The sequence below is a fragment of the Phacochoerus africanus genome, chromosome 6 (genome assembly GCF_016906955.1).
Source record: "Phacochoerus africanus isolate WHEZ1 chromosome 6, ROS_Pafr_v1, whole genome shotgun sequence".
In the NCBI taxonomy this organism is placed as follows: domain Eukaryota; kingdom Metazoa; phylum Chordata; class Mammalia; order Artiodactyla; family Suidae; genus Phacochoerus; species Phacochoerus africanus.
In genome coordinates this window covers 14,478,143-14,499,594 of record NC_062549.1, presented here as the reverse complement: position 1 = coordinate 14,499,594, position 21,452 = coordinate 14,478,143, and the positions used below count along the sequence as shown (strand labels likewise).

Below are 21,452 nucleotides of genomic sequence, written 5' to 3'. Positions count from 1 at the left end.
TTTGTAGTTTGGTGAAAGTTTGATTTTCAAATTTATTATATGATGGCCACATAAGAATCTTGAAGAAAGAGTTGCTGTAATTCTTTGTTGAATTCCAGGAGCATTAAAGCATCATTCTTGCCCTCCAATGGATTAAAGTTTGTTTGGAGAAGTGAGACAAATTCATATAAGAAGACAAGACCGTTTATATTTAAAAGCGCCAAAGTATCAACTGTAGATGTTAAGATAAATTGAGACCCTTGTAGGCTGGTAGAGATTAAAAGCAGGTAGGGGAGTTCCCGTCGTGGCGCAGTGGTTAACGAATCCGACTAGGAACCATGAGGTTGCGGGTTCGGTCCCTGCCCTTGCTCAGTGGGTTAACGATCCGGTGTTGCCGTGAGCTGTGGTGTAGGTTGCAGACGCGGCTCGGATCCCACGTTGCTGTGGCTCTGGCGTAGGCCGGTGGCTACACCTCCGATTCAACCCCTAGCCTGGGAACCTCCATATGCCGCGGGAGTGGCCCAAGAAATGGCAACAACAACAACAAAAAAGAAAAAGACAAAAAGACAAAAAAAAAAAAAAAGCAGGTAGGGCTTGAGTTCAGCTCTTGAAGGATGTGTAGGATTTGGTTGGTGTGGATTTCTAGGAAGGGCTTTCCCTGTAAGAGTGGGAGAATTGGGGTAGTGGGCTTCTATATGGTGGAATAAGGGGCAGGGAACCTTTGGCTGGTCAGTCCCTCGGCACCTCCCTGTCTCCCAGCCACTTTCAGTCAACAGCTAGTTCCCTGTTTATGTGTTTATCCCTCTTTTCCTCCTGAGTTCTTCAGGGACTTATTTAGCTCTTTTGCCTGCCTCATGCAAAGCTATGCTCTTTCCCCAACTCACTTCTTATTAGCAGCATGGGGCACATTCCCTGTGCCTTTCTTTGCTTGGTATTTCTAACACAGGAATACAAATAAATAACATCCTTTAAAAGAGGGAAACAAGGGTTAACAAGGACAAAAAGAATCACAGAAATAATCTAAAATAGCTGTGGGCAGTTACTTGATGTGGATATTCTCTTGGCCTCTCTTCTAGACACCGCTGTGGGAGTCCCTTCTAGATCTTTCTTCCATCTTTGGCCCCTCCAAGCCCCTTCCCCCAGTGGACCAAAACACTGACTTTAGTTTGAACTTACCTGACTGAGCATCACTTCAGGTGTGGGGTGGTTCTCAGTTCTTTTCCGGAGAAGCTTCCTGCTCTTTCCCGGTGCCTTCCCTTTGTTGCCTTAGGCTACCCTGTTCAGCACTTGGGTGCTCAAGCTTGCCCCAACATCGCTGGGCCCTGGAGCCTGAGCCAAGGCTGCGTGTGAGCCACAGTTGGCCTCGGCAGATGCTTCCCTTAGGCTCCATGCCATCAAATATTGGCCCAGCCATCGCGGGCATTCTCCTTCGCAGGGAAGGCCTTGTATTCGAGATCACTGGCTGGCTCAAGCCTTGCTGTTTTCCATGGGACCTTGATCATCCTGCTTACTTTGCAAACCTCATTTTTAATGTCAAAGGCACATTTGTAAGTGCTTTCAAAAGTTAACACATTTAATTCCAGAGGGAGGTTGCCAACATTCTGTCAATTCCCATTGATTTAAGCCCCAACAAATTTTATTTCTTATACCTCAAGGCCTTTTACCTCCAGTAGATACATCCTCTAGTGGATTTGTGTTTAGTTGGAAGTCGCCTCTCATTATTGGGTTTTTGAAAAAGCAGTTTATGCTCTTGGTCTTTGCTCAGGTTACCAGCTTTACCAACTTTTTCTCTGGTCTCAGTATCAGAATCCAGTATCCAGAAAATATACTGAGTCCACTAAGAAAGGGGGAGGAAAAAAAAAAAACAAAAAAAAAACCAACCTAGATAACTAGATAACTAGGCTTGCATGAAACCAAATGGGAAAAAAAATTAAAGTAAATTATAGGTCAGTCTCAAACCCCTAACCACCTTACTGAAATGTAACATGCCTGTGTAAGTCACAACCCATCCTTATTAGGATATAAATTGTTTAAAATTCTCTTCCTGATCATCAAGCAATTAATACCTTTTTTAATGAACAGTTGCTGTCTATATGGCATTGGCACCAGCAACAGCTAAACAACCTATCTCCTTTGTTGATGTTTGGACGTCTTCAAAACATCGATCTGTGATTGATAATCTAATAGTTTAATTTGGAATATGACTCGAGACCTTTCTCATACAGTGTTTTGTTTAAAATGTTGCATTTAATTTGGGGAATGTAAATAGAAATTTTTCTTAGGTATAAACACTACCCCTCCCCACTCCTCAAAAACACACAAAAAAAACTTATATTGAGGTATATGCATATTCTGTGAAGTCTGGGTGTTAGAAGCTAAGAGGTATTATAGCAGAAGCAGAATAACCCAGGAGATATTTTATGAAAAGCACAACTATTGTAAAACCAAAGCCTAATTTAAAGGTCTAAAAAATCATTTCTTAAAAGTCAAATGTGGAGTTCCCATCATGGCTCAGGGGTAACAAACCTGTCTAGGATCCATGAGGATGGGGATTCGATCCCTGGCCTTCCTCGGTGGGCTAAGGATCCGGCGTTGCCATGAGCTGGTATAGGGCACAGACACAGCTCGTATCCCACGTTGCTGTGGCTGTGGTGTAGGCTGGCAGCTGCAGTTCAGATTCTACCCGTAGCCTGGGAACTTCCATGTGCCGCAGGTGCAGCTCTAAAAAAAAAAAAAGCCAAATATAAGTGGCTTTTACCTTATTTCATGACTTTGAGAAGATCTGTTGTATTGTTCTTCAGAGTAGACAAGAAATACTGATATTTGTCTGAACTAAGGTATCTGAATGAAGAGTCTTTGTGCATTTCCAAACGTGATTTAAGGATATCAGTTTTATTTTCGTTTTTCACATTTTTAATGTTAACATTTTTATTATCCTGTATTCCCTCTCTTTTCCTGATCTATTAAATTGTACGTTTAGAGCTTGAAAAAAAAACAGTTTAAAAACACTTTTAAGTATATTATCTTACTTTTCCAATCTACTAATCACTTTTCATAGTCCCCTGTTCCCTGAGGGTCTTTTAATTTTTTTTAACTATACTAGGCAGAGTTGTTTCGTGCCCTGGCTGATGGATAATTCCAGTATCTGGAACGTTTGGGGATTTGTTTCTGCTGATTCTTACTCTTGGTGGCTTGTTTTCTTGTGAGGTTTTAGGTTTTTTTTTGCTTTGTTTTGTTTTTTGGTTTTGGTTTAAACTCCCCCCTCCCCTCCTCCCCTCCCCGTCTGCTCATTTTCCTTAACAATTATTTGTAGGGTTATTTGAGGCCTCAGACCAAAACGTCTTCTCCAGAGGGAGTACATGTGGGTACTTTGACTGTGAGACCACCTCCCACCAAGGTCAGAGCTTAGGTTCCTGGGACCACTCATCTGAGCGGAACCCAGGCTGCCAATCCAGGAAGGCTGGTTTGTTGCAAAGGCTGGCTCGTTGCCACAGCTTTTTTGAAACAGGTTTGTTTTCTCTCCTCCTTCTCCCTGTTCTGCTCAGCGGCCACGGCCAACCTTGCAGCGGCCTGGATGAGCAGGATGCGATAACTCGTGGTTCATCTTCATTCTGAGGAGTGGGGACCCAGCTTATTGGGGGAGGGTATATGACTTTGGTGTCCTGCATTCTGCTTTTTTCTTTTTTGATTTTCCCTAGATTTTGCCCTAGTTGGTTCTTACTATCTTGTTTATAGGGAGTTTTTTTTTTTTTTTTTTCCTGTTTTATCCATTTTAGTTTTCTTCATTAGGAGGCTTGGTCCAATCCAACTTACCATTACTAGAAGTGGCTGTCTTCCTTATTTGATTTTTTTTTTTTTTTTTTTTGCTATTTTAGGGCTGCACTTGCGACACATGGAGGTTCCCAGGCTAAGGGTCGAATTGGAGCTGCAGCCGCCGGCCTATACCACAGCCATAGCAACTTGGGATTTGAGCTGCATCTGCGACCTACACCATAGCTCATGGCAACGCCGGATCCTTAACCCACTGAGCAAGGCCAGGGATCAAACCCGCATCCTCATGGATTCTAGTCAGGTTCGTTAACCACTGAGCCACGAAGGGAACTCCTTTTCCTTATTTGATCTTTGACAACCTTATGAGTTTCATGTGCAGAGATATAACTGGGCAGCTTTAATGGATGAGGGGAACTGAGGCTGAGAAAAGCATAGTGTTGGTTTAAAGTTAACTGGGTAAGTGGCACAGCCTGGAACTCCGGAGTCTCCTGTCCCTTCCTGCCTTTGAGCTTTTTTCTACTGGGTGTGTTCTTCAAATTTTGAATGAGGCAGGCATATGTTGAAAATATGTAATACCTTTACAAAATTATTTAATCATTTAGAGAGACCATTGACTGATAACTTACATTGTACAGCTGTTTCCAGATGCGGTATTTTAAATGAAAAATAATATTTTTTTTTTTTTCCAGCTGAAGTGAGTAGTGAGTACAGTATGGATAAGGCGATGGTTGAATTTGCAATCATGGATCGGGAACTAAACCATTATTTAAAGGCTGTTCAATCTACAATAAACCATGTAAGTTTATCTCACTCGGTTATATTTGGTTACAGCTGACTTAGAAATAGAAACACAAAACCAAAATTCTTCTCCTTTAATATTTTCTTATCCTTACCATAGTAGCTATTAATATCTTCTTAATCAGGAAGTTCCTAGGATAGGAATCTTAAATATTTTCCCAGATTGGCCACCTGGGTTTAATTAAGGTATTACATCTATTTTAGATTTCCTTGCTTTTTTTTTTTTTTTTTTGGTTTCACATTTTTTAGTCTAAGCTTCCTTCACATGTGAGTGGTTTTTAAAATAAAATGCCCAACAATTGCGTAGAACTTGTTTTTATTGTTATATTTGCTTAAGCATACAATTTAGACCAGGTTTAGTTACTCATTCTCCAGCTTTAACTAATATACAGCTATTGCAAAATTCATAGAATCAGATAATAGGGAAGAGTTTTAGAGCATGTTTAAAAATAAAGAAGCTTGGCATTTTGGTCTTTCCAGAAGCCAAAGTTATCTTTGTTGGCTCCGGCTGTCACAGGAACAACACATAGGCAGTTAAGGTGGGAACATAGCAACATCCTTTTCAGCAGTACCGGGTTGAGTAAGAAATGAGCAATATGATTGCAGTAATGTTTCTGAGAAGTGCTTTGTCCTCTGAGCAGTGGAAACTCCCCTTTGAACTGATTTCATGTACCTGTGTAATTAGAAGTCTTGTACTTCTGGTTTCTTTATTTGCCTTTTCTTACTTATATCTATAGGAAAATTCCAAAAATCAAATATTTTACAAGCTTGGCTACTACTCAGGGGATGATAAGTTTTTTAATATGGTTTAATACCTAAGCCATACTTAAATGAGTATTGCATGGTTATATGTTCATGGTTATATACATTTTTCCCTGTTTTTTTTTTTCTCTTTAAAATTCTTTTTTTTTTTTAATGGTTAATATTTATTAAGTGTAACATTTGTGGCTAACTTAAGAATGTCTGTTTCTATCCAAGTAATAAACTCATTCAACTTATAAAATTCTGGTATTTCTAGCCATTGTGACTGTTAGTCTTGGTACTGTGAATATTTCTTCCGTAGGAAAATATGAAAATGACATCGTGTTGGAGTCTTTGAAACTGGATAGCAAAACACGTACACCAAAGGTTTTTAACTTCAGCTGACTCCTAGGACAGTCTCTACACTGAAGAGATTCTGATTTCATTGGTTTGGAGCAGGATTGGAGCACTAGTGTTTTTTCAAAACTCGTTCTAATGTGTATCCAGGGTTGAAATCCACTGACTTAAAAGAACAAGGCTGACTTTATAGAATAAAGTGTGTTTTTTCCTTAAGATCAGAGTTGTCTTATTATCTAGATCAATCCTGCTTTGACCCTTATATTCTATGGAGGTTATTTGATAGGCCTTTGTATCTTTAACCTTGAGGTTTTGCAAATGTAACAGCAAGTGTATATTATAGATAAGAAAACAGATTTTGGAAGTTAACTCAATGTGGATTTTTTTTTTTCTATTAAACTCTAGGATTCACAGATACTTAAGGTATTTGTACATAAAAAAAATGAAGTTTTCCTTCTTCAGAAAACTGAGTGACTCATAAAAAAGAAAAGAAAGAAAAAGTAAAAGCACCCCTCATCCACATTGAATAGCTAACAGCATTTCTTTCATCTTGAGGCCTCATCCCATTAGCCCTAGCCTACTAAACAGGAAAGTTTTTTGTTTTTTGTTTTCTGTCTTTTTAGGGCCGCCCCTGCAGCTTATGGAGGTTCCCAGGCTAGGGGTCAAATTGGAGCTGTAGCTGCCGACCTACATCACAGCTCACGGCAACGCCGGATCCGAGCCACGTCTACGAACTACACCGCAGCTCATGGCAACGTCGGATCCTTAACCCACTCACTGAGTGAGGCCAGAGATGGAAGCTGGGTCCTCATCGATCCCAGTCAGATTCGTTTCCACTGCAGCACGACAGGAACTCCTGTACAACTCTTTAAAAATAGCAATGGCCTGGAACTCCGGTACAACTCTTTAAAAATAGCAATGGCCTAGAGATCAGAAACTCTTCCAACCCCTGTGCTTCCATTTTCTAAGTTATGATCCTGGGTCAAGAAACTTAACCTCTTAGAACCTCACTTTCCTCACCTATAAAATTCTTGGTCTGCCTATTTCACAAGATTATTATGTCACTCAGATTAGATACTATGTATCAAACACTTTGATGTTCATAAAATTTGGTGGAGATAAAGATAATATGTTATTGCAAACCCAGACTTCTAAACAAAACTCCTTAGGAAGGTGGAACAGGATCTTTCTTAAAAACAAGTACTTTGCTCGCTTTATTTTAGGGCTTTGAAATAAAACTTTTATTGGCTTTGAACTGTCCTCCTCTGGAATTCAAGTATCATAGAGGATTAGCTATAAGCTAGTAAAATTACGTTATATGGTATTTATGATCTCTAAGACAAAGCGACTGTTTTAAGTCTGATTATTAAGACCAAATACAGATGATAGGAACCTATATGAGTCCCTTTTAACTTCTGCCCTGCCAGACGTTTTTAGAGATACAGTACTTCCGTTACTGTATCATTTGCCAAGATTTTTATCCACCTTGAGGTCTTTTTGTTGATGAATTTTCATATAGTCATAGAAAGTTGGAAAAAAATTTTTTTCATCATCAAAAAGCATTAAAGTTTATTATTTAAATAAAGGTCTCTCTCCTGCTCTCACCTTCACAGAAAGGATTCTGACACACCTCTGAGAAGGTTTTAGAAGTTCACTTTGGAACCCTAGAGGTGTGGCTCAGTTTACCAACCATCCCTGCGAAGTCCCTTTGGCATTCAGTGGAAGCTCTCGGATTGCCGTTCTTTGTCCTTTGAGAAAATAAAGCTACTATATTTTACAATACATGAAGATTTTATTTGGGATCAGTGTTTGTTTTAGTGCTCCAAAACTTTTTTTTAATAGGACTTTGTCCCAGCTATTTTGTAGAGGAAATGCTATGCAGTGAGCACTTAAAAAAAAAAAAAAAATTCCCAGACAGCCTGTAAGTCATTTATAAAAACTTTCAGGATAAATGGGTTATATACCTGGCACAATTCTTGTTTGTGGTGTTGGACTGCAAAGAATTCTGTATGAACTCTTTGGAGACTTTTCAGTCATGAGACCACACATGTGATGAAAGTGTTTTGAAAGCTGTGAAATGGCACACAGATAGGCTATGATGCACTTACTTCTTTTATCGCTGTCAGTGCTGGGAGAAAACTTTTCTCAGTTCCCTGTCGAGAACAGTGCGATGTCCCGAACCTGCGCTTTTGATGACCTAATGTTCCCTTCCGTGACTTCTAAGCTTTTATTATTTGAGTATTTTGAAGGAGCACTGCTGGCTGGCTTTTTTGTGCTCAAACACTCACTGAATAAATATTTTCTAAACACCTATGCACCAGGTACTTCTAGGTGCAAGAAATAGGAGGTCAGCAGCAAAGCCCACATGACCCCCCCCTTCAGAATGTCTGAAGTCTGGAGAGGGAGTCGAACATTTAAGTAAGGGCAATGCAGATGTTACTTAGTGACTGTCGTGCTGTGTACCACAAAGGCAGAGTGAAGCATTCAAGGACAGGGAATAACTCAGGGGGAGTAATATCTGTGGGGGGATGATTGGTGGTTGGGGGACTCCTTCCTCATGAGGTGATATTTAATCTAAGGTGAAAGTCAAATGAGCCTCCATATGGGGATTGTGATAATTAACTTCTCTGTCTTGAGTCACTCTTGCATGTTGAGAACATCTTTTAAAAAATTTTCTTGATGTCAGAGTTTCAGAGTGCCTTGACCACAACTAAGACTGAATTTGAGAAAATTCAGCCAGAGAAGGTCTCCTTTTATGTACAGAAAGCGTAAAGTATGGAGAGTGGTTGAGTAGCCTACCTAAGGTTGGTCAAGGATTCATTCATTCACAGATGGGAGCGCCTACCACTTGCCAGGAGCTGTGCTTATTATTAGTAAAGCAGGTTATGGTGATAGTTGATTTAAGAGTCATTTCATTACTGGTATTCCGCCTCTCAAGCCATTTCACTGTCAAAGGCGATATCCCTCTTGAAGTCAGACTCTTTATCATGTATTGAACAAACAGTGGTAATACTGTGCACTGCATATTTCTGGTTCTGGGTTTATGTAATGGTTTTGAATTAAACCTGAAGTCCTGTCTTGTGGTCTTCAGGTTCCAGAAGGTGGGCACCAGCTTAGTTTAGTGAATCCTCAAATCTATTCTCAAATACGTGTTTTTTTCAAATAAGAGATGATAAAAGAGTCCAACCACTGTTGTGGGGGTGGTCCTCGCAACTTTTATATAATCTTAATTCTCATAGTGAAAAAGCGTGAGCTCCCCGAAGCCAAATGACAAATAGCCTAACAGATCAGATTAGTTACAGATGTTATTATTAACGGTCAGTGGTAAGATATACATTTTCTTTGTTTCTCAATGAGCAGTCTTGTCTTAGAGTTTAGCAAAAGTAAAGCTTAAGATTCACATTATACTTTGGCATTTATTTCTCATTATACTTAATTGTCCAGTTTCACTATAGCAAACTTTAAATCTTAGAAGAATTGTCAGATTTTACCTGTATATTGTTCTTTTAGTATGTGCTGCTTCACCATGTTACCTTATTGGAAAATCCAGAGCATTTGTATTTTCTCCACTTCTACTATTTTCTTTTGTGCTGCAAGCATCTTACAGATTATCTAAGATTTGAAAGCGTTTAAATCAGATTGCTGCCACATAGTTGTTTGTGGTTTTTGAAGTCAGTGTTTTATAACAACTCCTACAAAAAGCCTAGGGAGGGAGAATATTTTCCTTATTAACCTAACAGGAGCAATTAGTTGCTAGATCAGTTCACTTGTATTGTTTCTTATATATCTGTTCACAGATACACCCTGGGAACTGTGGTTCTCACCTGATAAGCTAACCTGAACATTTAATCTGCCTTTTAAAACTAGTATGTTGAGAGTTAGAAGAGTGGAAATATGTCTCATGTAACTTGTTTGAAACTCACACAGTCTTAGATAGAATAAAAGAATGAAGTGGGTCAAAGGTATAGCTTACCTGGGCCTTGATGTTATGCACCTAGTTTAGAATGTTTTTGGCTGTCACTTCCCTGTGCTTCCTCACCCTTCACCCTTCATCAGCTGGTAAGCTTTGCCTTTAGTAAATCTTATTTTAAAGTTAGCTCACTATCTATTACTTTAAATCTCATGGGGTTAAGTTGGGAGTTACAGTCTTAGTTAGGCCGGGGTTGGGGAGTACGTCTCACTTAGAAAGCTAATAATCTCTAGTAGCTGCAGAAAGTTCCAGGGCAGAGGCTGTGATTTATTGGCTATGATCATCTGCTGACCAAATGTAAGAGTACATCGCACATTATGAGTCATCGGCAAAAGAGGAAGGAGGGGAAATTCGTTTGGGATCATTACACTCAGGATAGAAGATTCCTGAGCATGAGAGAAATTAGTATTGTCAGCGGACTAGCAAGAAGGTGAGAGGTGACAGTGGAATTAGTGAAAAATCTCTTGGAAACAGGTGGGAAAAAACTGCAGAATCCCCTCTTTTCCACTCCCTGCTTCCAGCACTTGGCCCTCCAGCCTGAGGTGTGGTCGCTTAATACCTTTCTTGTCAGAGTTAACAAATGCTCCATATATAAGCCTTCTCATCTATAGGAATACTGCCCAGATGTGGAAATTAGCCAGGGAAAAAAAGCTGACATAGGTATTCGTTCTTCAGCTTCTTGGCCACAGAATGTGTCTCTTTCTGTGATTACTGGTAACAAATTCCTACTCCATTGCTTTAGAACTCCCTCTGCAGTTATTCCCAACTTAAGGTTGTGTTTGGTAGTATTTTTTCTAATACACAGAGTGTTAGTTCTGGATATAATATTTCGCTAATTGTTACCTCTATAGGGAAGCATCAGATCTGAATCTCTTAGGTTACCCAATAAGGTAGCTGTAGAACATTCTGGTCTGTGCTATATTAAGGCTGAGTATCATGGGTAGTTTATAGAAATCCGTCTTGCTATTTTGCAGGTATTAAGTGTTGGATCTTACTCAGAATTCTAAAACGTTTACACTCTACTGGGCCTTAATGTGCCTCTCATGCAGCATTTTCACAAGTTTGCTCCATAATACTAATTCATCAGGATGTGAGTAAGTATAATAGGAAAAAAAAAAGGATTTTGTGGTCAAATAAGTTTGGGGAATGCTTGATTAAAAGAATTTCCTTAAAGACTCCAAAGCCTTTAATATGCTTTTATGCCTTGTGATTCTCCAAAGGAGGGATACTTAGTAATTTCCTAAACTTATTTACAAACCTCTTTGAGGACAGGACTGGTAACTCTACACAACCCACTGGGGAAAAGGCTTCTGTAGTCTGAGTTCCTGCACCTTCCAGAAAAGGCCAAGAGATGGATCCAGCAGATCTGGCAGTTAGTGGTAGAGATGCTGTGGCATCCAGGGGACAGGATGTTCCTATGCAGAAGATCAGGAAAGGGCCAGACCTCTGAAAAGACCATGCATTATTTCAGCAGTGAAGAAGAGGAAACCAAAGTTTTTAAACACATGCAGTAATTGCTTGGCTCTCAGAGTCTCTGTTTGAAACAAATAAGACCCCTCTGTGGAGTATTGACTCAGGAAGGTGGAGAGAAGGCAGTGCTTTCTCTTTTTTTTAGGGTCACACCTGGGGCATATGGAAGTTCCAGGCTAAGGGTGGAATGGGAGCTACAGCTGCCAGCCTACACCACAGCCATGGCAATACCAGATCTGAGCCATGTCTGCGACCTACACCACAGCTCACCGCAACGCCAGATCTTTAACCCACTGAACAATGCCAGGGATCGAACCCACATCCTTTCCGAGAAGGCAGTGTTTTCAAAGAAAGGAAGAGAGGAGAGGGACAGAGTAAGAAGGAACAGAGCAGCAGTGTGGACAGGAAAAGCGTACAGATTTTGAAAGGCCTGGGCCAGCCCAGGACTTGATTGTTGAACACCTTGCCCTCAGTGGCACCAGGCAACCCTGGCAGCTAATTATCTGAATTATTTAAAAGACGTGAATTTTTTTTCTTCTTTTTCTTTTTAGGCCGCACCCGCGGCATGCAGAGGTTCCCAGGCTTGGGGTCTCATCTGAGCTACAGCTGCTGGCCTATACCACAGCCACAGCAACTCGGGATCTGAGGCACGTCTGCGACCTACACCACAGCTTACAGCACTGTAGTCCACTGAGTGAGGTCAGGGATCAAACCCGCAACCTCATGGTTACTAGTCGAATTTGTCTCCACTGCACCACAGCGGGAACTCCTGAATGTTCTTTAATATGGCAAACTTCTGCTTATTTCTGACATTGGGCATGATCTGTATGTAGCATCAAACCCTTATTTTTTAAGTTTTGGTAGAATATAGTTGACTTACAAAGTTGTATTAATTATGTGTATAGCAAAGTAAATCAGTTTTACATATATGAACATCCATTCCTTTTCAGATTCTTTTCCCGCAAGGATTATTTCAAACCCTTATTTTAGTTAATCACTTTAGTCTCCTTCCATGGCAGACTTTTCACCATACTTGGTAAGTATTAAAGATCTTGAGATGTAGGCCTTTCCCCACTATCTGACAGTGGTGCCTAAGGGCAGTGAAAGAGCGTGAGCTAACTGCAAGAGAGAGATGGGGAAACAGACTGAACCACAGAATGGCTCACCAAATGGGAGGGTTCACTGTAAAATGAATGCATGTGCAAAGTGTGGAGTTGAAAGCAGTTGCTTGTTTAGTAACCTCCCAATTAAGTTGTTCACTTGGTGCCAATGCTATGCTTAGTCTAATGAAGATACAGAGGCCTCTTGACATGTGTATATGAGATAGTTACAAAATAATATTAACAGTGAAGATAGTTTGACACGAAGAGTGAAAATATGCCTAAGAAATTCAGAGTAAGGGAAAAGAGCCTTTGCTTAAATTCTGGCTGTTCTACCCTCTAACTCTGAGCCTCCACTTCTGCTGCAAGTGGAGGTGATCGAATATAGGTCAGAGAGTTCTGGAAACAGTGAAAAGCGATAACCTGAATCAGTTCTCTCAGACTCATTTATAAAGTTCTGTGAAGGAGAAGTCATTTTCCTTGATCAAGTTTAAATAGTATCTAACGAGGACTTTTGAGTTAAAATTTAGCAAGTAGAGCCGGCAGCAGAGTTGGGAAAGGCCAGAGGTGATTACGTCCTTGAGGGGTTGAAGGAAGGGCCACTTTCCTTAGAAGGAGTCTTCTGGTAATGCGGGCAGAGAGGATGTTCGGGGGAATTTGGTGCTCGTAGTATTGAAAGCAGAAGGGACTGGGCCGAATCTCGGGGACCTGGCAGTGCGAGGCCAGTGAGAAGCATGGCATTTGGCCAGTTGGCTGTGAGGGCCCCTGATCAGCAAGCCTGTTAATGTCTGGAGCAGTGAGAAAGCCATCGTGCCCTTTAACATACGCTGGCTCATGGCAGAGGAAGGAGAGGGGAGGGTCATACTGCAGGTGAGGACAGTCCGCTAAGTAAAAACTTTGGCCGTTCAGGAATAGCTTTTGAGGTTTTCTAAAGCAAACCAAAGTCACTTAAAAGCCTGCTAGTTCAATAAATAGCATAATTCTATACCCCTGTGCACAGAGGAAATATTTCTTCAGTTACACTTCCATGTTCAAATAGTGGTTGTTTATTAGCAGCACGTGTGTGAAAAAGATGGGGAGAGAAAAATGTGTAGGACTTATTCCTCTGATGTATTGTGTGCAAGTGGTTGGCTCTATTTCACATGTGCCATCCATATAAATCGTTAATACGTGAAAGAAGGGAAAGTATAAGTGGAGAGAATATAAGTGGATTTTATTTTTTTCAAGCTCTGTGTGAGTTTGCAGTTGTACTGCAAGGAAAAGCGCTTTCGTTCTGAAGTGGAGCCAGTGCCCGGGGAACTGTCATTCAGAGAACGGAGAGGATTTCTTCCTATTCTGTTTCTCTCTTAAAAGCATCAAGCTTCTAGTAATAGTGACACTTAATCTTTCATTCTTTTGTGTCATGGCCAACCTGATAGTTTAACCACTTGAGCTTTTTGAATTTCATTTCTTTCTGGGCCTTTTTTTTTTTTTTTTTTTTTTTTAAGGGAACTTTCTGTCACATAATATATAGCGTTCCTTAAAATAGTGAAAAATTCTTACATGCATATCTCATGGACTAGAGTAATACACCAAGTCAGTTTAATTATGTTTCCTATCCTTTCTTTCATCTTAAAGTAATCATTTAGTTTTCTTCTAATACAGAATGATATTTAGAAAGGCCAAGTCAGTGTTACTTGAAATTGGAAACAATAGCCAGGAATAGTTTGATGTGATTGCACCCCCCAGTTGATTTCCAGACGTCCTGACTTGCTTGCTTTTTACTTTCTCCTTAACTGACATCCAGGGGTCCCACATGCTTCAGTACCTGCCTTCCAGCTGCCTCATCTATTTGCGTTTCTTGGAATGTTACTGGTACCAAGGAGCAAAGCCACTCCACCCATCAGGTACTCTCTGTCACCCTGAGGCGTATTTTTGCCCCCGCCATGAAACCGGAGCCAGTAATGACACATGAAGCACTAAATCGGAGCTCTCAATGGACTAGATCCTGGGTGTGCTCAGGACATCCCTCTTACAGAATCAAAATTAAATTGAGCTCATGAGGGGTAGTTACACCGTCTCTTAAAAAGCCTCAGCAAAAATGTCAGATGCTCAGTTTTTTTTCTTAGGAGAAATTCTTAAGATGTGACTGAAAGCACCTCTAAATGATGTAGGTGGAGTTAGACTATGTCCTGCCACATTTTCTGTAATAGTAATGGTATTTTCTGCCATCATATGGAATGAAAGTGCTTTGCCTTGGAAGGTAAAGTGTGTGTGATTCCATGACAGTAGTACATTGTTTGGTGTTAATGTTCCATTTAACGACTGAGTTTTCTTCTCTCCCTCTCCAGGGGGAAGCTGTGTGACCTTAAGCAGGTTCGCAAAATGAACTTAGTAGTATCTGTCATTGCCTATCACAGAGTGATTGCTTGATTAAAAAATGCGATAACATATGTGAAAGCCCTTGAGAGGTAAAAGTGCCGTATAAAGGCAAGGGCTCAGCGTTCTGTCCTGTTAACTTTTAACTTCTTTCTCCTGTCACGGAAATGTCTACCACAGGCTGATTTAAATTGGTGATCTCTTGTAAACCACCTAAACTCGGAATAAGTGGTCATAGGTGGCTTGGGCTGTCTCCTCCCATTCATTTTCTCATGCCCCAGCTTGAACTGGAAGGATAAATGTGTAAATTTTACATTCATTTTTGGTCCTTAATTTAGTCATCTTTTTGGTAAATGTTTATTTCTGTCTTCCCTCCCTACCCCTTTTCTCCGCCTCACCACCTCCCAAGAGTTTGGTGGAAATCTCACGTAACAGTTCAACAAGTGACTAATGTAGATTGGGCTTGCTTAGTCTCTGAGTCACTTTATTATGAAACACTTAAACTTGAACATCTATCGGTAACAATGAGGAAATAATATAAAACAATTTATACTTTCTGATCTGATGGTTTTAGTGACTAACTCATCAGGCAACAATGAAGAAGGAAATTAATGAACATTCACAAAGCCAGATGAAATTATGTTAAAAGTCCGTCTCAGTAAATCACAATCACCTTCACTTCCTTCTCCCCATTTCTCAGCAGCTGGTGTTTCGTTGATAAGAGTGTTGGGCTAGGAAATAAAGATCTGGCTTCTAATCCTCTTTCTGCCAGGCTGTGACCTTGGACAAGTCACGTAAACCTCTGTACTTCAGCTTCCTCATTTCTAAAATGGGAGTAAGAATAGTATTTTTCCTACACCCCTCTCCGGACAATGGTAGATAGAAGAGAATGTGTTGTAACAAAAAAGGGAAAAAAAGTGAAAGATGGCATATGGTTATTAGACCTTGCCTGTCCTCATCTGACATCTGATATCTGAACGGCCACAGCACCAAAGAGTGAAGGAAGATCAGAAGGGAGTCGCTGTTAGCTCTTGGAGCTGGAAAGAGAAAAGATAGACTCCCAGCGTTTGGATTCCTGAATTGAATCCTGGAATGCAGTTTCCCATCGAAATAACATTGTGGCTAGGTTTCCAGGCTAGCCAATTAAAAAAAAAAAAAAAAAAGATTTAATCATAAGCAGTGCATTGTGATCCAGTTTCAATAAAACTGTAACAAAGCCCATGTGTGGGATAGGTATCAGTTTGGTGATTCATTTGTTCTGGAGGCCTAGCCTAGTGGATGTTAGTGAATTCAATTCTCTGACTTCCCTGGTTATTTGATATCTGCCTGCAGGCTGTTGATGGTTTGCTTAAACCAGATTTGGAAATGTCATCAGTTTCTTCTTCAGTGCCCTGGCCCTTTGACTAAAAAAGTCTGAAACCAACTCTCTTTGTCCCGGGTGAGGGGTGAGGAGCCCTCCTGGAATCCTGACCCCCTTGAATCATCACAGTAACCTACCCAGTTAGTAAGGAGGATATGATGGACTCTGAGCCCCAGGAAGGTTAAGGGACATGCTTGGGTCACATGCTTAGTCTCAAGGTGTGACTTGAACCTTGGTTTTTTTGATATGTAATTCAAGGCTCTTTTCATGACATCGCCATGCCTCAGGACAGATGTAGTTTGTTGAATTCACTTTGAGTTGTAGTTTTCAGTTGGGAGTAAGAGTGCTTTTGTCTAACCTTGGTTATAAAATATGCTTAAAATCTTACACATAAATTTTCCACAGGTGGAGTTCCTGTCATGGCTCCGTGGTTAAAGAACCAGACTAGTATCCATGAGGACACGGGATCGATCCCTGGCCTCACTCAGTGGGTTAAGGATCTGGCATTGCCGTGAGCTGTGGTGTAGGTCACAGACATGGCTCGGATCTGGTGTGGCTGTGGCTGCGGCGTAGGCCGGCGGCTGCAGCTCCGATTGGACCTCTAGCCCGGGCATCTCCATGTGTTGCTGATGCGGCCCTAGGAAGACGAAAATACAAAAATAAATAAATAAATAAATTTTCCACAGATAAAGGTTTAAGAGTAAATGAGAAGTAACTCTTCACACTCACTTGACATGCATAAGAAGGGATTCTGTTAATATTAAAGAACTACTTGAGGAAAAGAATATTGTTTATGAAACCGTTATATTAAAAAGGAGGTATATTCAGTCTTTCCATAATAATAATAATAAACCTACATAATTAACCTACCATTTCTCTAGTGCTTGCTATGCTCTAGGCAATAGTCTAAGTTGCATTTGTTAACGTAGGTTGAGGAACTGCTTTTTTCTTGCCAGCTTAGACTACAGATTTATTCATGATCTGATTTTAGAAGCAGTGGGGGAGAAGTCTCTCCATGGAAGAAGGCAGTGGTATGGCCAGTAGGTGGCATTTAATGGAGCATGTGAGGGATATTTCACTGGGGTGGTGGAAAGAATACTGCAACTGGGGTCAGAAGTCGTAGACTCATCCTTGCTCCTCCACTGTCTCATTGTGTGACACTGGATGAGCAACTCATCCTCTTAAGGTCATCAGTTTCTTTATTGGTAAAAAGAGGGTAATGATACCATGTGGGGCTGTTGCAAGGATGAAGTGAGACAGTGAGGCTTCATGTGGTCGGCATGGAGAAAATAGTAATTGCACCAGGTGGTTATGAAGTTAAGTTGGAGAGGAGAATATGAAAGCTGGTTTACGCATTTTTTAATGTCATCCAATTTAAGATGGTATTTTCCATTAACTGCCGCCTTCTTTAGTACTTCAGAGTAAAATGTGTGGGGAATCAAGGAAAACAGGTTATGGCTAGAAGATCTGGATTTTACAGGGTGGCCACCAGGTCTAGAACATAGGTGGACACACAATAAATGGCTTAACGGTATACTATTACAGCACATTTTGAAATCATTTTGTTTGTGCTTTCAGACCTGGTGACCACCTTGTCGTTTCAGCTCTGTCGCTATTCAGTGTTTGGTTCAAGGAAGTTATTTAATCTCTCTGGGCAATGAGAATCAAATGAAATGAATGATTCTAAAAAATGGACTATAGACTTGAAGAAAGAGGAAGAGGTGGTCTTTTCCAACCCCCATTCCCCTTGAATGATAAAACACCAGATCCTGGGGGCAGAGCCTCCTTGCCTGCCTGCTTGCATCTCTCACAAGTGTCCTATCTTACTAAATCTATTTCTTGCCTATCAAGAAAACATAAAAAATGTACTATCTACTGTGAAGCACCAAACTGTTTTTTTATTTTGATTATTGTTATTTTCTCGTGGTACAGTGTCTTCGATTAGATTAACGATGGAGAGAATTCATTTGCATTGAGTCAGGAAACTTTTCTCACAGGAGATGAAGCAGAAGGCCAAAGCAGTTTGATAGTTTTAGGAGTGGGAAGTAATTTCAAATGTCAGGAAGCCAAATGAATTATAGAGAAGGCAACATCAGTGAATTTGATAGTCTGCTAGATGGGAATGAATGGAGCAGTAAAGGATAAAGAGCATTAATAAACCACCGGATTATTAGTAATTCCAGAGTCTTTATTGTATTGGGTGAGATGTGATGACCGAGGAAATGATCCAGCCTGATGTCCTTGGATTGACCTCATACTGTGCAGTAGATATGTGGTCTGACCTAAAGACAAGGGATTTGAAGTTGGACTTCCTGTTTATCCGAATCCTCACGGAACTTGTGCATGTTAGAAGCTAATTTATGGATTTAAAGAAAAATGTAGTATTCCCCAAATAGATCTTTTGCTAGTTTCTTTTTGTTCTGACCTTATAGTCACATTAAATAGGTTTCTGATGGATACTTGGCAAGAGCAGAAGGAAGAAAATGACAAGCATTTCTCTTTCTGTTTGGTTACAGTGGAAATGGTGAATTTGTTCCCTTGGTGGTTCAGGTCCTCTGGTTCACAGAGGGTGTGACATAGAACACGAGAGAGAAGTTCTTACTGACTTCACGTCGGCAGCCATGTAGTGGCTGGGGTGCTCCCCAGTGGCCCAGGTGGGAAGGCTGGTCTTCCTGTCCGGGATGCTCAGAAAGAAAGGGCTTCCATGAACCTGAGCATGGCCCCATTCTCCTCCCAGGTCTTTTGCTTTCTTTAGGGGAGAGAGCACCAAGTGTGTATACCCATCCTCGCTGTCTCCCCTCCATGCGCGCGTGCACGCGCGCGCGTGCGCATGCACACACACACACACACACACACACACACACAGACTGGAGCAAGAGATCCTTCTCCCATTGTTTGGATTCCAGAGTGAGATGCCACTGGATAAGCTTCAGGATCATTAACCCACACTAAGTTGAGTGGAAAAGAGAAGTTCATCTAAACGAGTATGAGAAAATTGAGATCCCTGTTAGGACTCCCCTAGAAGCCTTGATATTGATGAATGTAACACAAAATAAGCAGGTAGGAAAGGGATTATGATATAGGCTTTGTGCACTGAGGGCTGCATTGAAGGAATTGCTAGGTCAATCCTAAAAGAAGCTTTGAAAAAAAATTATGCTAGAAAGATGGGAATACTTTAGATATGAAAAAGAATCAGTGGACTTCTTTTCTGTAAAGCACAGTGTTTTTTACATTAGAAAAACACCTGCAGACGCTTTTTCCAGTTCCACCTGCCCCTTTTTTTTGGGGGGGGGAGGGGCAGAACCTTAATCCTTGACAGGAAACTGTGTGCCATCAGGGAAACTTCTCGGTGACTATCATTTCATCAGCGTTGAAACCAACCCGAAAGTCAGTGTGGTTGTCCAAAGGTCTCCTTAATAATGTAGTTAGAATATTTCATTTGATAAACATTACCTGGCTTATCGTGTCAAAAACTGTTGGAAGAAATTTTGAAATCACTGATCGATAGATTTCGTTCCTACAGAGCATTTACTTATTTATCTGTGAACTGCTCATGAGTTTAAGCTGCCCTTAGTGTAACACTATATCCCAAACTCATGATGATTGTCGTAAATGTCTACACCAGCAGTTCTTTGTGTAAATACTAAGATATGCTTAAAAGGTCCCTTTGTCAGGCTGTCAGGAATTTCTGCATTATAAACTGCATTTAGTGGGGGAAAGAAAGGAAACGTTGGAAGAGGGAGGGAGACAAGGAAAAAGACTGTAGTTCTTTTCTCTCTTGCTATTTTTCAAAATGCATAGTGTGCTTCAAGGCCATTGGTTCCACATGGCTTCATCCTTTCAGCCCCCTTTCTCCTTGTTGCCTCTATCTGTCTGTCTGACATACCTAAGATGTGGGGCACTGAGAACAGAGCGTTTTCTTTAGTGCCTAGCGTGTCTAACACTGTACTGGGCACCTTGGATGCATCACCCTGTATCCTCACAGTTGGCTAGAGTGGGTACCATAACATTCTTGTGTAGATGAGGAAGCTGAGGCTGAAGGAGTTGAGGGGATGGCTCAAGGTGACACAGCTGGTGAAAAATCAAGAGGACGGGAGTTCCCCTTGTGGCTCAGTGAGGATGAAGGTTCGATCCCTGGCCTCCCTCAGTGGGTTAAGGATCTGGCGTTGCCCGCGAGCTGTGGCGTAGGTTGCAGACATGGCTCGGATCTGGCTTTGCTGTAGTTGTGGCATAGGCCAGTGGCTATAATTCCAATTTGACCCCTAGCCTGGGAACTTCTTATGCCTTGGGTATGGCCCTAAAAAGACAAAAAAAAAAAAAAAATTCCAGAGGGCACTGTTCAGTTGTTCTCTTATTTGACTTGGCCACGATGGAGAACGCTCTCCTTCCCAAATTGTTATACTCCCTTAACTTTGATGACAACACATGTCTGCCTTTCCTTCTTCCTTCCAGCCACTTTTCCATAGTCTTCTGGTGAGCCTGACTTCATGTCTCCACGCGTGTAAAGTCTTGGGATTCCCACCTGTTCTTGGACTCTCTTCTCGTCCCACTTGGGACTCTCTTCCTGGGTGGTGACATCTATGTGTATAACCTGAATGACTGTCTTTGCGCTGCTGAGTCCTAAATCCTCATTTCTGTTCCGGAGTGCGCCTCTGAGAATCACACCTGTGAACTCAGCCATGTTTGACTTCCCCACTTCAGGGTGCTCCTTAGATTCAGCATGGCCCAGAGAGGCATTTTCCACTTGATTTTTTGGCTGAGATTCTATAACTTAAGAAATGGCAATATCCTCCACCCAGTGGCCCACATCAGAAATCTGATTATCAACCTTAGGCCTCCTGGTTCCTCACATCTCACATTCCATCACTGGATTTTACTGATTCTCAAATGAGTTCTCCTACCTCATCCCCATTTTCATCATCTCCAGTCTCCCATGGTGAGTTTTTTTGGGGGGTTTTGTTTGTCTGTTAGTGTTTGTTTTTGTTTTTGTTTTGCGGGGACGGGGGGTGGGGGTGGGGGTGGGGGCGGAGCTTGCAGCATACATAAGTTCCCAGGCTGAGGATTGAACCTGCACCACAGCAGTGACAGGTGCCAGATCCTTAACCCACTAGATTACCAGGGAACTCCCTAATATGTTTTCTATCTAGTAACCCAAGAGCTCTTTCTAATTTGGAAATTGAGTATTTTGCTTGCCTTTTTCACACCTCTTCCCTCTTCAGTGATTCCTTATTACTCTTGTGGTCAAATTCAAATGTCTTTACCTGGTCTGTACCCCTGCTTAACTCGGTAGCCTCATTTTTTTTTTTTTTTAACCATTCTTTTATGCTAGCTCTTGGAATGTTCTCTCGCTTTGGGGCTTACTACACATTATTCTTTCTTCCGGACGTGCTCTTCTCTCATTTTCGAATAGCTGACTCCTTCCTGTCTTTCATCAACTTAGCACAGCTCCTTTTTAACAGCCCTTCCTGACATCACCCGGTCTCTGTCTGCCAAATGCCTTCCTCTCTTGTGCTTTCCTAACATTGTACACGTAAACATTTTTCATAGC

The 21,452-nt window shown here is 41.2% G+C and overlaps 1 protein-coding gene across 4 annotated transcripts in view; it reads left to right on the top strand.

Annotated features, from left to right (window-relative positions):
• NSMCE2 (NSE2 (MMS21) homolog, SMC5-SMC6 complex SUMO ligase) overlaps positions 1-21,452 on the top strand; it is a 242,812-nt gene that overhangs the window by 47,468 nt on the left and 173,892 nt on the right. For all 4 annotated transcript variants that reach the window (XM_047783268.1, XM_047783269.1, XM_047783267.1 and 1 more), the window contains exon 3: positions 4,440-4,546. In XM_047783268.1, the coding sequence (XP_047639224.1) occupies positions 4,440-4,546 (107 nt within the window). The remainder of the gene's footprint in view (positions 1-4,439; positions 4,547-21,452) is intronic.